The following is a 24723-nucleotide window of genomic DNA, read 5'->3' as shown; positions in this document are numbered from 1 at the left end:
ACATTAATGTCGATCTGATTTTCTTATCCTTTTCTCGTGATGGCTTTTAACTTGTTAAAGACTTAACATCAGCGAAGAAACACAGTGTGAAATCTCTTTAAATAAGTGACTTGGAATTGGTCATTTTTTCAGTAAAATTGAATCAGCTTGGATTCTTTTTCTTTACAAATTCTCGGAAAGAAAGCGATAATTTTTGATACGAAGACTTTAATGGGTATGATGGTTCAGTAAAATAGACGGCAGAAACAATTTGGAGACGTTTTATTAGTACGGGACTTGAAATTTTTCATCATGCTATTTCATTGCGGGAATGTTTATTTGTGGTGACAACAAATTGACAAATGAAATCTTCTTGGATATGTTGGTGCAAACAACAACAACAACCAGTGCCAGTGGAGGTAGGATTGTTTTTCAAATACTCTTTTTTATAAGAACCAATAAATTTCAGCAAAGCAAAGGCTGAAACGTGTACACGGTCTTAGAGGTTTGGACTCAGGTTTTAGCCCAATTCCAGACTTGGTTCTTATAAGATTCATACCCAAATAAAAGAGCGAGAATTTATTTTTTTGACATTTTGTGGAAATTTTGTGTGTTTTCAATTGCAGTATGTTAAAGTTTTTGAGATGAACGTGAACCCTTATTATTTTCCTTAGAGTTTCTGCACCCTTAGACATCACAATCCCGATCGTCGTTAAGTAGTAATCTTTACTGTTCCAGTTTGCGAATAAGAACTATGATAATAGCCGTACACGAGGTGTTTTATGATGTTTTCTTCTGGATATTTTTCATGTCATTCCGAACGTTTAGATAATTTCCGTGTTATCATTTTATATTTGACCTCTCGAACTTTCCTGGTGTCAAAAAGATTGATCGAAAATCACTTCACAAACATTCATTTCAATGAAAAAGTCAGCACTGGAATCATTAAAACAATAAATAGGAAAATTTCGATAAAAAATTCTCTTTCTTTCGAACTCTCACAAAAATTTTCTGAAAAATTTGAGGCGACTGAGATCGTGATGGACGTAAAATCAAAGTGCTAAAAAAGAGGAATGTATTGCATACAACAGTTGTAAAAAATCACGCTAGAATGTCAATCTAAGTCATTCAGCACAGACATCACACAACAAAACTTGATAAATATGAAATGAGCTCTTTTTATATGCACAGTACACGTCGTAAAGCTTCTTTTAAAGAGTTACAACGTAAAGCGAAAGGTCTTTTTGATACCTCACAGCAATCTTCGACACCACCATCCACTATCGAAGAACATCAACCAATGATGGCACAATCTTCAACATCCTCAGCATCAATAGCCTCGACAGCTTCGGTTACTCCACAACAAAGAACCAGTGTTGAAGAAGATCTTTGCAAAGTTTGTAAGGTAGGTTGATCATCACCTGAGTAGGTACCTAGGCAAACGGAGGGTACGGGTATGGCCTAGGATCCTTTAGGGACCTTGAAATTGTCGTTAACCCTTTAAGTGCCAATGTCGAGTATTTTGGGCATGGACTATAACGGAGGGCGAAGCCCTCCTGTAATGCCCAGTTTGAGTTATAAATCATTTTTGAATAACTCGTAGGAATTGGATTGGGTTTCATGATCAAGCAAAAAAAAATAATCAAAAAGGAGTCTTTCCAGCGAGATTTTAAGCCAAAAAGTCAAAAAGTGGAAAATTTTGACAAAAATCTTTTGAGATTTTGACCCACTCGTTGATCACGAGGGATCCAAGAACCTCAAAATTCTTCCCTGTTCTACTTTATTTTGTCCTCTAGCGAATTGATTCGAAGTTCCACCACTGGGCGCCTTTCCGTCATTCAGTCCGCTGCGCGGACCTGACTGCTTTAATTCCCCTAACCTACAATGGAAAAAAATGCCTCACAATTTCAACCCCACTTGGAAATTGACTTTTCATTTCAATTTGAACTCCAAAATCATCCCCACTGGATTTTCTTAACTGGGAACAATAGAATTTCTATCACCATTGGGAAGAAGTCCCACCGAGGCTGTGAGACAGTGGTGTGTCAGGGTGGGTATATTCGAAAAACAATTGTGAACAAACTAAAGCTCTATATGTTAGTTGAAAACATTGAATGCTATGTTAATATAGACACGGCCCTGCTTCGATTTACGACAATTGAAGTTCTGCTGAATGAATCCGGTGTGCTTCAACGGAAATGAATGAGGAAGGGGTATCTAACTGATGGGTAGGGGGTCTATATGGGGGCTATGACATAGAGCAGATTGCTTTACTCATCATATTGAGCTGCATAACTGTACTCTAGTGAATTGATTTTAGGAGGTGGTTGGGCCTAAGGACAACAGTCAACAATCTCCAAAATTTCCTTGATTCATCTCCAGTAAAACTTTGTATAATGCTCTCCATACCTTTAGCTGTCTAAAAGATGTAAAAAGTTAGAGAATTATGTTTAATAGGTTCTGAAATTGTAATCCGTATACAGCTTTGTTAACGCTTCCTTTTTGTTATACCCCCTTAGCACGAAGATACAGTAAAGTATTCAGCTTTGGGTCGAGCCCGGAGGGGGGGGGGTACTTAGGCAAATGAAGGGTACGGTATGTGCCGCCCTTATGGGTACATTTTTGATTTCCAAAGTCCCACTAAGAGTCGGAAAAATAGGAAAATTTCAACTTTTTGCCCCCGGAAAGATTGAAATTTGATCAAAATTGGTCAAATTTGTCTCAATAAGGGTCATAAAATTCACAAAATTTCATTGTTTTCTTCTTTTTAGTCCCGGTAAGGGTCCAAGGGTCGAAAGTCGGGCGGCACACCCCCGTCAGCTCGTTTACCTTCGGTTAAACTGTTGGGAAGCCCGTGGCCTCATTTTAGTTACTTATAAGAACAATTTATGATGACGAATCAACACCTACAAACAAAGACTGCTTTATATAGTGTGTGGAGTGATTCAACATTGAAAAAAAATCAGAGGAATTAAGTAGGTAAACAGAAAGCTTTCAGAATTAAATGGATATCAACATTTTGCATATTAGATTGTTTGCTTTCCTCCATCTTCTCTTTACTAAGTTGTCAATGTTATGTTCAATGTTTACTAGCTTGGCTAGCTATCACAAATGTGAATTCTCTCATCTTTTCATCGTTATATGTTGTGTTATATTATGAAGTAGTGTTATATATGTTGTTCAGTAAGTTGTAAGCTTGGTTAAAATTAATATCATACTAAAAATTCTGGTACTAAACTTTATTACGGCAGTGCAACCTATTTTCGGTTGCATAATTTTTGAATTCTAACAGGGCTAACAGAAATTCAACTACACTATTGTTTCGCGATTTTAGATTTTTAGCTTTTGATTTGAAGTGATGGATGAGAATGAAAAAAATCTTTGACAGAAAGAAATATGTTGCTATTGTCAGCCATATTAGATTTTATTGACGATCTTGAATGGACGATTTCAGCTTCAGCAACCTGGATAATATATCCAGGAAATATTCATATATCAGTGACGTTCAGACCAAAATTTGAGCATTTGAATAAAGATGACAAAATAATGAATAAACGAATACGCTAAAGTAAAAGTAAAGTTAACAGTCATCATTGCCAACAAAAGTGACAAACCCCCTTTTTTCTACACAAATTGAGAAAGGACGAGAAAGTTTATTTATCTTACAAATGGATTATTAAGTCATATCACATCTTATATGCAAAAAGTCTTACTCTAAAATGCTCTCTAAGATGGAGAACTCCGCGCTAAAATAGCAAAAAGGAGAAATTTTTAAAACATCCAAAAATATGAGTCGATGGTTTGCTAGATTATTATGTTTAGCTATGAGATTGTCTGACTTTGAAGTATAATGTTTGATATGATTAGTTTATAAGAGTTTGACGGGTTTTAATATAAAACCACAGAATAGGTTGTAATGATTTTCTTTAATTTTGTGGGTAGGTTTGGACTTTTTTAACGCCTGGTATTTGATTGATGAGATTATTGGTTGATTATTGGCTGGTTGATTTGGTTTATTGATTTATTATTGACAATGATTGATTAAGGAATCATTTTCGGCAATCTAGGTCAACTCGGTCAAACCATTTTAGGTTAGATCGTGAAAATTCGGTTATTTCGGTTATATGATCATTCTGATAATACATTACGAGATTTGGGTCACCAGATATGTTGTTGGAAATATAATTTTGAGTGCACCAACTGGAAATAAAATCGATTAGATTACTGCTGTATGCAGCTATTCTTGAATACTTAAAGTCTGTCTCAAAAGTGGATGTAGTCAACTCTTTTAGAAATTTTCCACCACCTGTTTATACACCCCTGTCTCAAAGTTCCATTGGAGCTTCTTTGCACAGTATGGATGGAAATCTTTTGATATCCCAATATGGATAGAAATTTTATTGTTCCCAGGTCAAAATATCCAGTGGGTATATCCAGTTTTGGAGTACAATTTTTTTCCATTGAACTTTCGAATGGGGATAAAAACAAAGTCGATTTTCCAATGGGGCTGAAATTGTATACATGATATTTTTCCCACCGAGGAGGAAATTTCGGCCAAATTTTTCAGTGGGGTAGGGGTCCGTGTTTATGCTATTGTATAAAGCTAGTTTTACACCGTACGGTTGGAAAGATATTTCGGAGGAGAATAATCTAAAAGATTTTTAAAATTTGAAAAATGAAGAAAAAATTAAAAATTTTTCATGTAGTTCTAAAGCTATGACTGATTTCTTCCCATTAGATTTTTCATATCCATCTTATAGATGAAAGCTACATCCCTGTGAAGTAGGTCTATTTTGGCCGTTTTAGCTCTACTTTATATACAGGACTGTAACTTTTAATGCTGTGTTATTTTCCCGGTGGAATTTTTCCCACAGTGGGGTGAAAATTTCAATCGAAATCCAGATGGGGATAGCAACTTTTTGAGTTGTCCAGAGACAAAACTTTTTGACAAATCATCGGTCATTACATTTGTTTAACGCTTCTTAATGCAAAATATTTCTTACAAATGCTTTTGTGATAACTAGCATCCCTGTACCAAAAGCCTATCAGGATACTCTTCCCATTTGTGAAATACCCGATTAGAAAAATACACTATCAACTCCCATCCCTTCATTAAAAACACAGTAAAATTATGGGAATCTCCCGTATTCAAGCATTTGAATTCAAAAAGCTTTCCCACTGGGATTGGACTCCAAATTTGTCTCCTTGTAGATAATTTTAAGTTGACAGCAACCTCCTAGCTTGCAAAAGAATAGCAAAAGACCATAATAGGGTAATTCAATACGTTTCTTCATTTTAGAGTGGTTTGGAAAATAGTGATACAATATCCGAATTAGAGAAAAGCCTTGAAGCCTCATTTGATGAATCGGTAAAAACATTATCACGAAAAAACTCTGTCGAACAAACACCACGCAAGGAGAGTAAAGAATCTGTAAGCCGTAAGAGCTCTGCGGCGTCTACTGCAACATCAGACGGGAGTACGCCATTCCGTAAACGTAGCATAACAGCACGTATGAGTGACGGCTTACGTAATAGTGGCGATAAAATGAAAAAAGGGAAGTTAGGAAATGCGACAGCCTTTATACGTAAGAAGAAAGAAAAATGGAGACCTTCATTGAATGGCAGTGAAGATATACATGAGGGGAGTTCGTCTTCCTCACCTACGCTTGGACCCACTGGATCAAAGAGTGATGTAAGTTGATAATATATTTTCTAGGTGCGATTTCTTTTCCCCTTGCTTAACACGTTAGCTTCCAGCCCTGAGGGGGGGGGGTACTCAAGGTAAACGACCTACCGTACGTGCAGCCCTTAAGAGTCATTTTCCAAGCTTCCAAGGAAAAGTGCACTTCAAAGGTGCAAATTCGGAAAAATCTGATCATACTTTGTCTAAAATGATAAAAAATTTTCAAGAAAATACACCGTAAGGGTCGATTTTTCGCCCAAATTTACTCAAATTTGGCTAAATTTTCTCTACACTGTAAGGGTCCGATTTTAAAGGTCTAATTTTGGACCGCACGTACGGTTTTGAATCGAGTGCCCTCCTATCTGACACCCAGATGCAGAAATTTTCAAGCTCTGAAAGTCGGGAAGTTTTTCAACGTCTGGAAGGTTTAGATTGCAGAATTTTGCATGACCAGGACAATGGATTTTGCATCGGGATGCCTGGTAACCCAGCTCTCGTTTTCGGGAATTAGTGGATCTATATTTATAAGTTTACGCGCAAAATGTAGTTGAATCTGACCGAGGATGCGGCCCATCAAAGGGTGACTATCAATCATCTTCGATGGGAAATTGGCCCGCTCCTTTAGAGCTTTAGCGTGGGTGGCTGCCAATCCACCATCGGAATATCAGATAAAATCCCCTGGGCTTCCAACCAAGCGTATGAGTAGCAGATTGTAGATGGCAAAGGAAAAATAGTATACATAGTAAAACTTTCTGAGCGTCTTCATCCTGAGTAATCCAATTCTTGAAGCATTCCTTTACGGGTTATACAATTCAAAATAACGCCGGTCAGTCTTCCACTGTCCACCAACCGTCCAGTCCAAGAAGGAATAATCAAAGAACCGGGCACAGAATTCGCATACATTAAAAAAATGCAAAGTAAAAATTTAATCAAGATATTTACCTTTTTGGTAATTGGTTTTGCATGGTTTCATATTTTGTCAAAATTTTGGGTTTTTCTATCTACAGAAATCATCAATTAATCTTGACAAAATTTTTATTTGCTCGTTTATAGAATGAGCAAGCAAGGGTCAATTCTCCTGCACGTTGCCTGACTATAAACTTTTTATCTTCATGTTTTTATGAGCCAAAGCCTAACTATTTTCAGTTTTTTCCTTATTTTTGAAATGCCAATCGACGGGAGGGGTTTTCTGTTGATAAACGACAAGGAACCTTACTAACTACGTCAGACTCATTTTTTGAATTCAGTTACCAAAATTTGCTTTAAAAACACGCCGAACTAGGACTAAAGACGGACACGACGGACCGCAAACGGCACCGTTTGACCGCAAATTTTTTTAAAGAGTGTTTAAATTCTCATTTTCGTCGCAAAATAACAAGTCGCTAAGCTACATTTTTATTGGCAAATGTGAAAAATGGCCCTGCCTAGCGGTACATCCCGTAAGGAGGCGTGAAAAATCAAGATCGAAGCCATGAGTTGGCGCGATTAGAGGGTGTAAAACTGAATAACTAGACTATGCTATAGTCTAAGACGAATTCGAAAAATAAAGAATAATCTAGGAAACACGCAAATTAGCAGTCGGGCAGAAATTTTGTCCGCGCAGGTGAAAAATAGTCGGAGGGGCTCAATGTCTTAAACTCTATTTTCCGGGGTCAAGCTGGAGTTTTTACAAGTTCTTTGATGGTCTCTATTGGTCGTTAAATGCTGAGACAAACGATTTTATTACTTTTTCTAAAGAACGCGTCATCCCTATTATTTAGAAATAACCAATCAGTTAAGCATCTTGTAAAAACTCCAAGGCATCCCATTTTCCGCCGCACAACATATTATATTTCATAATATACAACTATGTTATATCGTAATATTATAATAATATATTACACGGACGATAGCATCGTCTACTGAATAACTAGTCTTTCTCCGGACAATAGCTCCCGAGACATTTCACCCGGACATTTTCCTCTTCCCCCTAAAAAAATCTTGCATTTCTTAATTTTCAACTGAGGGTCGATATTCTTTAGAGAAATTTTACCATAGAATTTGAGACATAAACCATTATAAAACCAACGAGCAAAGATAAGAAAATATAATTTTAGATCGTGAGCACTGGCCTGGCACTGTTAGGCAATTTAAAATTCTTCGAGTAAAAGTTTATTTTTCATAAATTTGAGAAAATTATAAAATGTTAACGGAAAGATTACAAGTGTCCTCACATCAGCTTGAAAAAACTGTTTTATTTTCAAAAAGAAAGTTTCTTCAGAGTCAAGGCCATTTTGCTTTTTTTGGTCATAATTTAGGCAAAAATATTCCAGGTGTTCAATATTTTTTAGAATTTAAAGTTTGGGCGAGAATAGGGATTACAAAATTTCTACCTTTTTCAATCGATATTTCGATTTTTTAATCATTTTAGTGACTTCCAGACTATATTCTCAGCCTAATATATGGTTGGTTTTTGGTGTCAATATTCATCAACAAAATTTTATTTGATTAAATTTTTTATTGATCAATTCTAAAAGTTTATTCATCAAATGAAAAATTATATTCGTTAAGTAAAAAATTTTATTCATCAGAAAAAAAACTTATTCATCAGAAATTTTTTTCATTTATCAAAGAAAACAATCTATTAACATATATGAAAGTTAGATTTATGCTATTAGGTAGCCTGGTCTATATGTAATATAACAAATTGATGACATTATTTTGCATATTACATAAAAAGTATAACATGATGTTATAGCAGTATTACATAATAAGAATATCAATATTAGCATCTTGCCTGTTATCTTCATCCCCCATCATAGAGGCTCCCCAAGCGATAACTCTTATCACGATATCAAGCAATTTTTGGTCTTCAATTTGGACTTGGATGATCAGGCATCTCTTTGAAAAAAGTCCAAATCACGTCACGTATCACGATTTAAAGATCTTTCAAATCACGATAACGTTTTGACCTCTGATCACGTAATCAATTTTTGGCTAAAATTTTTGGGGAAAAGTCTCTCTACTAAGGATGGAAAAAACTTTTAAAAAATGGACAACAATTTCGAAATTCAAATTTTCTAAAGGTCGATTTTCGAACTTTCGTCCGGACATACCCTTCATCTCGTAAACCTAGTACCCCCGGGGAGGGGGGCACTGACCTTGACGGCCGACGGCGACGTGCCGTTGGAGTTTGAAAAGTGGACCCTGTTAAATATGATTGTTTGGTAAATTTGGGACCCTGTCGGTAGGAAAATCAAAAAAAATTTCCCATTTTCACCTTGAAAAGTGGCAAAAATGATGAGATATAGACAAAAGATTGAAAGTTTTTCTAATGTCAAAAAATAACCAAAAGACGACCCTATCATCAGGTACTAATGTTGACATTAGTAAATTTGGTACCCTATCAGATATCTTCAGAGCCTAAAAAAGGGACCCTGACCAGCGGCATGTCCCCGTTCCCAATTTCGCCTGAGTGCCTCCACCAGGCTAGTACCCCCTCCTTGGGTCATGGTGTGGGAACTTTGTAGTATCGTTGTATAATAATGCTTGTATATAACATTTCATGTAATAACCACGTAACACTAGATTATAAGATAAATGTCGTTTATATGTGAATTTACATACAGAATAGGCTGCTTAAAACATAGGCGATTTCTCTGATCAATGAAAAATGTTTAATGAATAAAAAGCTCTGATTAATGAAAAATTTTGCTTGATGAATGAAAAATAATTTTTGATGAATAAATTTTTTTTTTGATGAATGAAAAATAATTTTTAATGAATGAAAATTCTTTTTGATGAATGAAAGTTTTGTTGATGAATATTGACACCAAAAACCAACCATACTAATAGGAACATTTTTGAGTTCTAAGCCCTAAGATCTAAGCCTTATGTCTAATTTTTCCGTACAAGATAATGTAATCAGCTTTAAGTTGTAGAAATTTGATGATGAAATGTTGTTTTCCGATCTAATCGGTGATTTAAGAGCTTAACAGTAATAGAAATTCGAGTAGAGTGTTACAAATAAAAAATGAATACCTTGACTTAATTCATAATTGAACCCTTTATCATAAAGAGTGATTTTATTTGACGTCAATTATTTTCGCAGACACACGCTTTTCTGGATCTGAAATTTTTTTTCTGCACAACTTCACTAAAATTCATCAAATTTCGATAAAAATCACCAATCCTTCTGGTTTACCCGAGCTTGGAAGCCGGCATCATGATGCCATCAAGGCCAGAAGAAGGTGGTGGCCGATTGCTGGTTTGCACACTAAAACAATGCACCGACGATATCGTTGATAAAGACAAAGACCGCTTGACCTGTGTCAAGTGCAAGAGGAGTGTTCACTATAGATGTACGATGCTTCCCGCGTACCAGATACAGCAGTTCATCGACAAGACGAAAAGCACTCATTACAGGTACACCTGCCAAAATTGTGTAGAAGTTAAACCTGTACTCTCAGCCCTCATCCCTTCAAGACGAGCCCAATCATCTCTTAAACTTGAACAGGAAGTCGAAAACCTACGAAGAGAGCTAGAAGCCTGTAAGGGGCTTCTCAAGCAAAACGAAGTCGATAGAGTTACTATTGCATCCCAAAAGAAAGAACTGGCGAACCTAAAGAGAAATCTCAATGAAGATCCGGGTTTCCACACCATAGAGTACGTTGAGCAAAAGTTTGAAGAGAAACTCGAGTCACTCAAACCGACTATCAAAGAAATGATTGAACAAACAATCAAAACAGAGTGTAAAGCACTCTCAGAAAAAACGTATGCTTCCGTTACCTCCTCCAACACCACTAATCTTGCTACCCCAAATCAAGACTCACTAAAGGAAGTTATCAAAGATGCCTGGCGTGAAGAGGGAGCAGAAGAGGCAGACAAGAGAAGACGTGCACCAAATGTCATCGTTCATGGTTTACCAGAGAAAGATGAAGAAAATGACAAAAGTTGGGCATCAGATTTTATCAAGGATACCCATGCCCGAGCTAACATTCAGCGTGTCAGAAGATTAGGCGTAGCAGATGGAAATAAAAAGCGACCCTTGTTGTTATCACTCAAAAATGAACAAGAAAAATGGACCGTTATCGGAAATTTAACAAGTTTAAAGGGATTAGAAAACTACAAAGGTATCAGTATTACAGAGGACCTAACACCCGCACAACGGAAAGTATATAAGGAATTATCGAACGATGCAAAGAAGCTAAACTCTGAGGAAAAATCTCAAACTGAAATTTATCGAGTCAGAGGTGATACAAAAAACGGTTTCGCTGTAAAGAAGCTGAAAATCAAAAAACAACAATAGAAACAAACCACTATAAACAAGCATCAACTAGCAATAAAGCAAACCCTACCCCAAGAACTATACCTGAAATAAGAATCCTATCAACAAATGCCGATCAATTTACGAAAGCAAAGAAAGGAATATTAAATAAGATAAATCAGCTCGAGAAACCGCACCTAATCGCAATTTGTGAAGTAAAACCCAAACATGGTGAAAAATGGCAAATCCACGAATACGAAATGAAAGACTACAAAGTTGTTAACTCCACTAATACCAATAACAACAAAGGTCGAGGAATCGTTATATTGGCACACTCATCAATAGACCATCTAGTTGCTGACATCGAAAGTCCTGTTGAATTCGAAGAAACCTGTATTATCGAGATTCGTCTAGCAAAGAAAGACAAACTTGTATTTGCGTGTATATACAGAAGCCCTACGAAGCAAGCTAACTCGCACGAAAACAATTCTATGTTGAACAGCCTGTTGAAGTCATTGAGTCAAGACAAGAGATATTCACACAAATGTATAGTTGGAGATTTTAATCTACCAACAATAAATTGGGAAAACTGGACAACCCCCCATGAGGACAGTAAAGAAGAAAAATTCTTGGATGCACTACGAGATTCATTTCTTTACCAATACGTCAAAGAGCCGACGAGATGTAGAGGAACAGACGATCCGTCTCTAGTAGACCTCATTCTAACCAGTGAATATAACCAAGTCAACAATCTCAAATATCTTAGTCCACTTGGAAAAGGTGACCACAGTGTACTTGTCTTTGACTTCAAGTGTTGTGCTGAGCAGAAGCCAAGTTGCCAAAAGTATTCCTACAATTCAGCTAACTTCCAGGAAATGCGACGCTTTCTTCAAGCGGCTAATTGGACGCAAGACTTTATCGCGACATCAAACGGAAAGACAGTATGTGAGCTCTGGGAACAGTTCAAAACTGATCTAAACGATCTAAGGAGCCGATTCGTCCCGCTAAAAGAAGTTGGAAATTCCTTCTGGAAGAAAAAAGGAAATATTCCGATAGGGGAAGATATTCGAAATGAAATCAGGATAAAAGATCGCCTACATAGGAAGTGGATTAATTCTTCGGATGCTGACAAGGAGTTCAATAGAGCAAAATATGTTTCGGCGCGAAACCGAGTCAACAGTATAATGAGACGCACGCGTAGAAACCATGAACGAGAAATTAGCAGATCGGCAAAGAACAACCCGAAGCGATTTTGGTCGCATGTGAGAAATCAATTGAAGTCGATATCCCTGAAATTTCTCTAGAAACAATAATAAGACAGATCAAGCAGCTTGACCCCAGCAAATCATTTGGACCAGATGAGATTCATCCGTTGATGCTGAAGGAACTAGTTGACTTCGTTGCAGAACCGCTGAAGATAATCATGAACAAAACATTAGAAGATAGCGTATTACCTGATGACTGGAAGATGGCGCATGTCACGCCAATCTACAAGAACAAGGGTGCTCACAACCTAGCCATAAACTACCGTCCAGTCAGTTTAACATCTATAGTATGAAAAATGATGGAGTCAGTGCTACGAAAAGCAATTATGGATCATCTTGTGGAAGAAAACCTTTTATCTGAAAAACAGTACGGTTTTATTGGTAAGCGATCAACAGTCACTCAACTTCTTTACTACATTGACCAATGTTGTGAAACGATGGCAGAAGGCAAAGTTGTCGATTGCATCTATTTTGATTTTGCAAAAGCGTTTGACACCGTCCCTCACAGGAGGTTAAAGAAAAAACTGGAATGTTACGGGGTAGGTGGAAGTCTACTAAACTGGATAACATCGTTTTTGTCAGATCGCAAGCAGCTGGTCAAAGTCAACTCAGCCAAATCAACAACTAACCCTGTCGTAAGTGGGATTCCTCAAGGAAGTGTACTTGGACCTCTGCTATTTGTCATTTACATCAATGATTTGCCAGACAAAGTAGTTTCGGATGCATTTCTCTTCGCTGATGACACGAAAATAGTGAAGACTATAGATTCGGTAGAAGACTCTATCGTTGTACAAAGAGATATCGATGAAATGGAAAAGTGGTCTCAGGATTGGTTACTCACGTTCCATCCTGATAAATGTCATGTCTTAACAATAGGTAAATTCGCCAACATCAAGCATGCACACAGATACCAGCTTGGAGGTAATGAACTTGAACATGTTTTTGAAGAAAAAGACCTCGGCATCTTGATCGATTCGGAACTAACTTTCGAGGAGCATATATCCAAACAGGTTAACAAAGCAAATTCAATCCTTGGAGTTATCAAAAGAAGTTTTAACGACTTGAGTCCTTCGGCACTTTGTACTCTGTACACCACCTTTGTCAGACCTCACTTGGAATATGCACAATCAGTATGGCAGCCAAAATTACGTCGTAGTATAAACTTGATTGAAGGTGTTCAAAGACGGGCGACAAGACTGATTCCTCAATATCGTAATCTCCACTACGAAGAACGTTTAAAAAGACTCAAGCTTCCATCTCTTGAGTTCAGAAGGCTTTTCAGTGATATGGTGCAAATATATAAGCATATTCATTTTTACGACCCACAGACAACTCGGAACAAGTTTGTTAAAAAATCCCGTCCAACCAGATTCCATGATCATGAATTTGTTCCAAACTTTGCTGATGATGGTTTTCGTGGGGCCCAGACGAAATCTTTCTACTATAGATCGATCCCAACATGGAATGCACTACCGCGATTTGTCATCGAGTCGACCTCAATCAAATTGTTTAAAGAAAGCCTAAACAAAGCGTGGGAAAAACACCAACTAAGATACTTGACATATTAATATTGTAATTAGAAATCGGTTCGTAGAGGTCCACCTCGGGCCTGTGAGCTTGTATACATCATAATAATAATAATAATAAAGTGTGCCTTCTTTATAAATTTGGACTCACATTTCACTCATAAATTGATTGAATTTCTGACGGCTCATTTATGTCTTAGATGTTACGCGTCTCTTTTCCTGCTGATTTCAATATCATGTACTATGAGTTAAAATGTGCCACTTTAGTAAGGATTCAAAGTAATAATTCCTCTAAGCTGACAAGACTTTTTTTTTGAGACAGTAGGTACTTGAAAATAGCCCAAAAAAGCATTGTATTTTTAACAAAACACTAAAACTCGTTTATCTTTGATAAACTCCAGTATATATAAAGTATATTTTAAAGGAGGTGGGAGCCCTCCTGTAACACCCAGTTTGAGTTAGAAATCATCATTTTTAGTCTAACTCGTAGAAATTGGATTGCGCTTTTTGGTCAAGCAAAAAAAATTCAAAAGTGAGTCTTTCTAGCGAGATTTTAAGCCAAAAAGTAAAAAAAAAATGCAAAAATGTGACAAAAATCTACTTTTGACCGTTTTTTGACCATTTTTGGTCAACGAGTGATCCAAGAACCTCCAAATGTCGAGGAGACTCTAAGCTATCCAACGAGCTATGAATGAGCTTCTAACTCCTTCTAGATCCGGAGATATAAGCCTAAAGTCTAAACTAGCGATTTTTTTTTTTAACTTTTAAAAAAAGACCGTGGCACTTAAAGGGTTAAAAGCATTATTTTCTAATGATGCCCTGATGATTCTTTCTGTATACCTAAAAAAGAAGTTAAGAAAGCGACGGAATTAACTTTGGTAAATCGACTGGATTGAAGGATTTGGAATCGGATTTAAGATTCGAAAAAAGCTTTGTATAAAATCGAAAAAAGATATTGACATCAAACCAAAAGATCTTGACAAAAACTGTTATCAAAATAGGCGGGGTCAAAATGGTAATTTGGGTAATTCCTCATTTTTTAGTTTCAAAACACTCAAACGGCAAAGTTTGGCTAGTTCCCAGTCCTCTCGATCTATTTCGATCAATATCAAAACACCAGATCTTGAAGGTTGACACATCAATGATGAAATGTGGGCAAAACTTATTGACAAATTGGGCGTGGCCTTCACGTTAATTTGGGAATAATCCGAATCCCAATCCTTGAATCCCGATCTTGCAATCCAGCGGATCTACCCTTAATTGTACCTACCTTTTACTCATATTTTACACATAAAGTGTCAAACTCCTGTTTTGGGTAAAACTTTGAAATACTGGATACATATCTGCTATAAACTTCGACAAAGACATCGATACCTCAGAGGAACCATACCGTTTCTACAACTAATTAAGAAGTGATATACCTTCATCGATCGTGTAACATGAGCCACATCCCCCTTCTTATCCAAAGTCCTTTCTACGATGGTTTCATTGTTTTCTTGAGTCCCTTGATGACAAACCATGTTTTGATAGTTAACGACTCGTTAAGTGTTGCATTGTTTCCACAAAAAATTGTTCAAAAAAATTGTATTCATGTTGAAGTTATTTCAAAATTTTTAATTCCAATGCACGTTTAAAGTATCCTTCAAAGCTTGTGAATTTATGCGGATTTTCAAATCACTTTAACGACTTTATTTAAAACTTTTTGCTTTAAACACTCTCTAGGGTATATAGGCCATAAAGTTTTATGATAACCCGATTAAGGATAAATGAAACAGTTTAATGATATTTTAAACGATTTTTGCGTGAAAGACAAAAAACGCGCGAAATAAAATTTATGAAACATGACACCATTACAGAACACTGTTCTCCCTCTTTAAGAGTGATGTTTTGACTTTCTGAAACGATTTGTTGGAGGCGAGAGGAGAATATTTCAAACCTTGTTATTTTTGACGTACCTTACAACACAGTCGCTTATTCAAAAAACGATTTTTAATGTTATCTTAAGAGTTTTTCTTGATCAAGAAAGATTGACATTTTATGTTTCACAAAAATCTTGGGGAGTAAAACATTTTTGTTGTTGAAAGATATATCGTCATTTTTATTCTGGTTGTTTTGACGTTTTTGTTTGATTTAAATCAACTGGACACCCCTTTCCTTTATTGGTTTTTTAGAATTTTATAGTGTTAGGTAGTAATATTTGTATGGTATTATATAATGGCTTCAAAAGAAGGACATGGCACTTTGAAACGGCTTGGTTTTCCAGTTGGTAGTTTAAAAAGAAGCAAAAATAAGGTTCGAACTTTTCACATTTGACTTTTAATATCCTTTATGACACGTTTTGATGTAAATTGTGGCTTTTGATTTACTAACATTTATGACTGATAGATTAAATACTCTCTCTGAAACTCAATCTTTGAGCAGAAATCCTCTTGTCTAAGACACCATGGGGACATTCGATTTGCAAACGATTGTATTAACACCCCCTTCTCACAAACCCGGTGGGATCAAAACTCGATGGGGATTGATTTTTCCATGTTTGCTTATGACAGGGGATTTGAATTCCATTTTTTTTCGAGAAAAGTCAGTGGATATGGGAAAAATAGCACAATATTTTGCAAAAATTACAAATTAAAGTATAATTTTCCACTGGGGATGGTATTTTGTCCAATTTTTCCAGTGGGAAAGCATCTGGGAAGGGTTCCCAGTGGGTCTCCGAGAAGGAGGTGTATGTTGGGAGAAAATTAGGGCCTCTGATCTGGACCCTTGCAGGGAACATTTTAGGGTTTGCATTTTACCTACGGTGGAACTTTAGTAAATATTTACAGACATTTTGCTAATCAGGAGTCAGGATGTCATGTTGAATTATAAAAAACTGCAGCATTAAAACAATGACACATAAATGCATAATTATTTTGTGTGTACTAATTTTGATTATTTATTTATTAACTTTAATTATTCAACATGACATCCTGACTATCAAAAGGTCTATGGTCAGATTTTCCAAAGTTTTACTTGAATACTTGTTTCTTCTCAAAACTAAGACCTGTACAATACACCGTCGCTCAAACTAGAATCTGCTTCAAGGGTTTTTAAAACTGCTCAGTAATGGGTTCGGTTCATGGAATAAGACACTAGTAGGCTTAATGATTTAACCATTAGGGTCAAAAACGGGTTATTTTCGGAGAGAATTATCAATTTACATGCCAGTGGTCCGCATAGATTTTTACTTCTTTTGAAAACCACTCTGAGGATAAATCTTGCACATTTTTGTTTTAGATCTTTAAGTATGTAAATTATTGGCAGCTCTGATGACTCTATGGTTCAATTATTTTGAAGATTTTATTAATTTAAGTCGAAAAAGAGACCAAGCAGAAGATTCGTGCATTAATTGGGTCATTCTTGTCCATTTTTGGCTATTTTAGACTATACTTTGAAGGCCTGTATTTCTTTTACCTTTTGATCTATGAACCTATGAAAGTATTTAAAGGATTTCAGGAACAGGTTCAAAATTTAAGAAAAAAAATTGATTCCACTTTGAATTATCTCTCCAACGATATGTCACTTTTACATCTTTTTTTCAACAATAATTAACTAATCAGTTATTCTCAGAATTTCTTAAACTTTTTGGGAAAGATTGGCGGGAAAATAATTTTCATGTAAGCGGATCAATTAAGCTAATTTGCTCAAATCGTCCCTGTCAAAAAAAAACAATGAACGTTTCATTGACGTTTGGAAAATGCATCAGTAGGATCAGAATTGTGGAACCTTTTTTCCTCCTAGAAGTGTTTGTTTACGTTCAAAGCTAAGCAAAACAACGTGAAAAGTAGGAATAGTTTGAATGTCGATTACTAAGCCTCTGTTAATACTTTTATTTGCTCAGTGCTAAAGTTTTGTGGTTACTTCTTTCGTAAGCTGATGATTTTGTTGATATTTTAGCGTCGAATTGAGCATGCGAGTTAACCGATCAAACCACCGCTTTAATGAAGCATGGGTCTCACTGAAGCAGACTTACTTGTGCAGGGGTAACTGAGGCAGGGGTAACTGAGGCAGGGGTAACTGAGGCAGGGGTAACTGAGGCAGGGGTAACTGAGGCAGGGGTAACTGAGGCAGGGGTAACTGAGGCAGGGGTAACTGAGGCAGGGGTAACTGAGGCAGGGGTAACTGAAGCAGGGGTAACTGAAGCAGGGGTAACTGAAGCAGTGATGAAGGATTACTGTTGTGGGGTTTCTAGAGCAGAAACCGCTAATGTGGGGTTATTGAAGTAGGGCTGTTGAAGCAGGGGTTACTGAAACAGGCGAAATGCAGAAATTACTGATGTGCAAAGTCAATTGATACAATAATCGAGAAGTCAAAACTGATTAGGGCTGATTCAGGGTTACCTAAGCATGAATTAACATTTTCGGCTAATGGATTCATAATGTTATTTTGCTTTTCCCAGTGTAGACATAAGTTTCCAATGGAGCTTCCAAATATGGTTGAAATTTCAGGTTGGTTTTCAGGTTGGTCTGTTTTTAAACGAATTTTTAGGGGCGTAAGTCATATTGCGTGGTTAGAACATTTCATCTTCTCTTATCAATTTCTTCTTGTTCTTTCTTCATTCTACAGAACAGTATCGGATCACCTTCACCGACCACACCACGTGCTCCTCGTGAAATTCTTCCCCAGTCCCCCTCAGATGACGGAAACAGTTCGATATATGACGATGGATCGGAAGGAAGCTCTGTTGTCGACGGAGGACCAGCCACTGTAAGCTTGAAGTTTAACATATTTCATAATTATTCGTACAGTTACCTCTCTCTCATTCGAATCTTTCTATAATTTGAACTTGTTTTCAGCCCCCGTCAAGGAGAAACTCTCTTAAAATACTTTCTGTAGTTCGAATCTCTCTGTTATCTAAACAAATAGAATTTCCCGTTTGAGTTCGCTATGAGTAGTGATTTAAGAAATTTTTAGTTAGAGTTGAGCTGAATTTTCAACCAACCCAAAACAATAAAAACCGTAGTTTATACTTGATAGCACGAAGAATAGTCTATTTTATTGTAATTATATTATACAGTGTTGAAAAACCTCTTCCAGCTTGTCAGATGCTTATAAATATCCGATCCATGAAGTTACAAATGCCTTATAATTCTTTCCGATGTCTTATTGCCTCTAGGTTTTCACTAGTATCATGACAGTATTTTTATCTTCACGGTTGTCCTGATAAACTAAAGACAGTAGCATTATGAAAGGGGAAAAGAGACATATGGCAGCCAAGGGTCAACCGTACGCACAATCTCGTCCCCGTGCATTCCAGGATAAGATGTTTGATAAACAGAGATTTGTTCATTCCAGGATTTATTTACGTTGAGAGAATTTTCTGGCGCTACATATCAGTAAGCATCACAAAGTTGATAGTACGCAGAGAACGAGTCGTATGTTAAATGTAGTGTGCGACGCTGGAGAAAACCTTTAAATTAACTTTCCAAGTCTTCTCTTAGTAACCATGCTGCATATTCCTTATCCGGTTTCTCTGAATAATTCGACCCTCTATGGATCATCGGCATTTTTTTTACAATACAGCTTCCGTGTGTATGTTAAAATGAATGGAATAACGACTCTTCTCTTTCATCCACTTATAGCCATATCATATTTTAATGGTCTTAATTAGCATTAAAAGCTCATAATGTCGGGATTAAAGCTTACGATGTTTACATAAAATACTAAAAATTGAGGCTTTGGAGTTTACAAACTTTTGGATGAAATAGTTTATTTTAATTTGATGCATTTTATGAGGTATTATGTAAACTCTATTAATGGTTTAATTATTGAAACGCTGTGAATCATTAAATAGTTCTTTTTATACCTCCCTTGTGGTAAAAAGAACTAATTGTGTGTATTGCATCACATTATCGGCTTTCCATGGCAAATTATGCTACTGAAAGTGAAATGCCAAACATCGGACAAAACACTTTCAAATAACAACAACTCTTAGTTAACCTGATAACAGCTGGTTATAATTTGCTTACGCGCACGGTAAACCTCTGAAGGCACTTGAAATTTACCATCTGAGATAAATAGTCCTCCCGCGGAAGATTCTACAACAAGAATCTTGTTGTGCCGGAAAGTCAAAAACTTGAAGTCACTATTTCCATTCAAAATGCGTCGCTCACGTGGTTCTCACAAAAACTCCGGATTGAAAATAATATGAGCAAATTAAGTTGTTTTTACTTCAATATTAGTTTTGAGCACAACGTTCTAATAAGGTCCGTTCTAGTGATTCGTTATGCACCACGAAGGGATGCAAGGCCGTAGAGTCCTTGTCAGACTGGATAATTCAAATGCCTTTTCAGATGTTTTGTAATTCTTTAAGCAAATTCTAGTTCTTCAATACTGATAATCTCCGAATGAGAATCTACACCAGAAGAAACCAATATTGCCTAAATCAAAAAGTACTCGATCCGATTGTTCTGAAATATGGTTGAAAACAGAGTTTTTCAGATTAATGATATTTTGCCACATACCATTAGAGCAGAACATGGAATTGACAGACTGAACATAATATTTTAGAAAATACAGGCTAGAAATGTGCTATATTTTTATGCGCAGTACCGTCAAAATATTGGTTTCATATCATTTCATGAGTTACTGGCCTATTTTTGGAATATATATCTATTTTCAAAACATACAATACCCAAATATCCAATTTTCATTTTTTCACCTTTCATTGTTCATTGTAACTTACCTTTCAATCAATATTAGAATCTGATGTTACACTGTCGTCAAAACACAATATTGTATAAATTGCACTAATGGATTGTTTAGTGGTTTCGCTGTTACAAGTCTCTATGCTAAATGGGTTTTAATGACATACCTATAATTATTGAACCACCCATGCGTAACGATTGGAAGTATAAAAATTTATCCCAGCTCCTTTGGAAAAATTGATGCTTGAAGTTTGATTTAGAATACAAATTCACTTGGATTGGGTCCTACGTTAAGGGTAAATATAGAGTTTTTTTCAATTATTGCACGGATGAAAGAGGCAGCTGCTTGAGTTTTAGAGATTTTCAAATCTGATATTTTTGGATAGTTTTTCTTTTGAAGACACATAATTTGTTGGCAATGGCTTTGATCGAACCAAGGCTTTACACTTCCAGTACAACATACACTCCCTCAAAACCATACACTCGTTCATCCTCTGCAAATGATGATAATGAACAGATGAACCAAAGGGACCTTGAGAATTATGTAAATTCAACTAAAAGCAGTGACGAGTCACCACAGAAGACAAAAAATAACAATGAAAGCCCTAAGCATGCTCGACCAATGTCATCTTCACCACGAAAGAGTCGGGAAACTGAGATTTCAGACCTGCTTTCTGAGCTTGATCAAGGGAATGTTTTCTCAACTAAAAACAATAGAAGACGAAAGAGTGAAGATGACGGAGATAAACTTATGCTGAAAGAGAAAGGTCTGGCGATTCAGGATCTCTTGAGTGAACTTGACCAAGAGAATGATAGTGGTATTGGAGATGCATTATCGGCAAGATCTGAAAGCATTGAAAGTATTGGTTCACCACTTTCCCCTGGTGGAATCGAGAAGAAACGAGTTGCATTTCGGTTCGATGATGATGACGTGTATGATCACCAAACTGTGGTTGACTCTGATGAGGAGGATGTTGCAAATGTTGACGAGATTTCCAGTGACAATGGATCGAGTGAGGATGATGAACATGATTACCAAGAGATTGAATCTATCATTATCAATACTGAGAAACAGAACATTGGACCAGTATCAAACAGCCCGGTATCAAACGACCCAGTATCAAACGGCCCAGAATCAAAAAGCTTAGAATCAAATGAGCAGCAAGACCCAAATGAATTTAATGGGCAAAATTTAGGGACTGAAAACAATTCAGAAATTGATGATGATGTTGACGAGAAACAAGTACAAAAAGGACTAATTAGTACTGATGACACTAGCTCTTCAGCCAATGAAATTTGCACAATAATTGAAGAAGGACAAGAACAACAAGCTGCCGAGGGTGGAGAAAGTTGGTCCAGTACCCAAGAAGCAAAAGATGAAACTATACAGCTCCATTATGTCCATGATGAAAGAGAGGAGGGTACTGAAAATGTACCTGATGGTGAGCATGGGGACATGAATGACGAAGACAATATAGTCTCAAGACAGGTATGATATTTTCTTTTCTGAGCAAATACGTTGTGTATAAGCATCTAGCATCTATCCTCCTCCGAATATCAAGCCTTTTAATTCAACATAAGTAAAGCCAGCACGCCTGTCGTTTTAGAATTTTTGAGTAGAAACCTAAAGGGTGCTCGGGTGCTTTCCGCCAGCGGATGACTGGAGGGAGAGATAAACGACAGAATTTCAGCTTCTGTGACGTCATATTATATCGGCGTCATAAATACTACGTCATCATCGCGGTGCGAGGCACGAAGAACGAAAGTCGCGCCTTTTCAAGAAAAAGCTCTACGGAGAAGTGCCTTTCGTTTTCCGCCAAATCAGAAGGGCGTGAGAGGCAGGCGTTATAAATCGTTTGTTTGTCTTTTCGCAAGTTCAGTTTAAATTACAGAAAAAGAAATACATGCCAATTTTTCCTTTCAAAAGTTACGATGATGTCATATTTGAATACTTTAATTGCTTTTTCTCTAAAATTCCTCTTTGTTCAGATATCTTTTAGTAAACTGTAAAATGACGCCATTTTTGTACGCGCGCACAGAACATTTTCCGCGACTTTTCTGCGCATCGTTGTTTCAAAGATGGAGGAGAACTGTTAAAAACATCATAATAAACTTCGAAGGAGGTGTAGCCCGAAGAAATAACAACATATTTTATGTATTTAGAAAATTTTTAAAAAGACCTTTATAATAGTTCGTTGTTCATTTATCTACCTATTGGGATATCATCCTGAGGAGTCTGAAAGAGTTTTGAACACGTTTTACTTTCAAAAGCCATGAAAATGGCTGAAGAAACCAAGGTAAAGTTGACTGCTCATGTGGTGTGTGCTTTTTTTATCAGATAACATCTCTTTATTTTGATTTTAAATACTATCTACAAAGGATATGATTTGATTACAATTAGTTTAGAAAAATATCTTTAGCACTTCCTTAAGCATAGCTGATTTTTCCCTGTTAGAAATCTCTATCTTTTTGAAAGATAGAATGAAATGTATGAAGATAATGCCACCAGAGAAATATTTTGATAAATTTATTGTATGTAAAAAGAATAAAGAAACTAAAATATAGTAGTAAACTGACTAGACAAGAGGCCTACTACTTAAATTGTTATTTTAGCTAATAAGGCTATGCTATCACTTCAAAATCCCTCATACACTCTCCGTTTTTGTTTTTATCGTAAGTAAGTGTTGTGTCGTAAAATAAATATTTCTGTTTTGTTTCAACACACCTCTTTTGTTTCCTTGTATTGATGGATAACATTGTCAAACCCAATGAATAAAAATTGATTTTTGGGGCTTGGGGTAATATTTTTTACAGTTAAATGTATCTTGCTGTTGATAACAAAAAAGCATAAGTTGCGTTACGTACATGTGTGCACAGGATTAATTATGACAAAATGAAATCCCAACGATGATGTTATGATGTTGTTTTTAATATATCATACACAGCTAATCTGATTAGTGGGAGAATGAATCTTGAGTAATGATGTTATTTCTGGATTATTGGAAATCAAGTAAAACAATTGTTTGTCTCAAGAACTATCGCTGAAAAATTTCTGGCATTTTTGAGAAATGTTTCGTGTATGTTTTTATGTTGAATTACAATTAATTCAAAATATATTATTTCAAAAAAAATAATCAATTTTTTATAATCTTGTCTCTTGTTTACTGTCTAGTCCAACTAACTCGTGTCTACAGGGATATTTGACCCTGCATATGCAAGTGCATCTAATTCCTCAATATGCACCCAGTCACTAATCAGAATTTTCACAGTATTTTTCATATTTTCCATAAAATGGCAGAAAAAGTAAAACAAATCAAAGTGAAAACTCAAAGCTCATTTGTAAACAAAGTCGCTAGTGTTTGAGAGTTTTTATAAATGTGGCTGATGTTTTTAATAGTTTTGAAAGTTTTAGGAGCTTGTTAAAGAAGTTGATTATGTGATTCTACCTGGGTTACCAAAGTTTTGATTAACCCTTTCAACAAGGTTTCACTCACAGTTTGTGTCATACAAACTGTATTTATTAGACTTTTGACGCCAGACTCTAAAATTTTAGAAACTTTGCATGTCGGAGATAAGAAAATTTATATCTAAAATTTTGAGTCTGGATAACCAGGTTTTATATAACCCTACAATTCTGAAAAGCCGAAGTCTGAAAAAGCCATACTATGAGTCGGTGCAATTTCTGGCGTCCTTTTCTGTCAAAAGGTTGAAAACTCTGAAAAGATTTCCGTAGAAAGTATGTCAAGGAATAAATTCACCGACCGTTCTACAAAAGGTCTATAGTGTTAGTGTAACCATAGTGCAAAAAGGGGTTTGACCCCCCTTCTTTAAAACGATGCCTCTTGACATCCCTCAACCTTTAAAAATGCATATCCTCCAAGGGTCTTGGACAAAAATAGCTAACAAATATATGTGAAATAGCCTCATAGAGAGAAAGAGAAATAATGAACTTCTTTCTTCTTTTTGATTCAGAATAATCAAACAGAAAGCTTCCTTTCATGCAGACCAAAGTTAATAACAGTGCTTGAAAGTAATCTACAATATGTATCTTAGCCCCCCTTCTTTAAGCAATTGCCACCCCCATTTTTCTTCTACGTGCCTGACTGACTTTGTTTTTTTCAAAATCTAAAAATGATAAAATTGAATTTGCAAAGCAAATGGCGGATGGACTTAATAGGTTTTTTGCAGATATATTTAACTGAACAATTTGAAAAGTGTGAATCTGAAGAGCTTATCAATTTAAAATACCACAATGGAAATCGCACAAAAGTCACAATAAAAAAAATCTTCTGCTTCAAATATTTTTTTAGATCTTGACCTTCTGTATATAGATTTTGAG

The 24723-nt window shown here is 36.1% G+C and overlaps 1 protein-coding gene across 6 annotated transcripts in view; it reads left to right on the top strand.

Annotated features, from left to right (window-relative positions):
• The first annotated feature begins 319 nt into the window (after positions 1-319).
• Positions 320-24723, top strand: part of LOC136824589 (septin-7-like) — a 37299-nt gene continuing 12895 nt past the window's right edge. For 3 of the 6 annotated variants that reach the window (XM_067080577.1, XM_067080576.1, XM_067080575.1), the window contains exon 1: positions 20268-21873. In XM_067080577.1, the coding sequence (XP_066936678.1) occupies positions 20803-21873 (1071 nt within the window). In that variant the 5' untranslated portion in view covers positions 20268-20802. Of the gene's footprint in view, positions 399-998; positions 1385-5278; positions 5672-15758; positions 15991-18303; positions 18445-20267; positions 21874-24723 lie in introns of those variants that run through there. The other 3 variants (XM_067080579.1, XM_067080578.1, XM_067080580.1) reach the window with 3 other exon arrangements.

The sequence above is a fragment of the Clytia hemisphaerica genome, unplaced genomic scaffold (assembly GCF_902728285.1).
Source record: "Clytia hemisphaerica strain Z4C2 unplaced genomic scaffold, Clytia hemisphaerica genome assembly, whole genome shotgun sequence".
Lineage (NCBI taxonomy): Eukaryota > Metazoa > Cnidaria > Hydrozoa > Leptothecata > Clytiidae > Clytia > Clytia hemisphaerica.
Note: the sequence above shows the minus strand (reverse complement) of the source record. Positions and strands in the feature narration are given on the sequence as shown.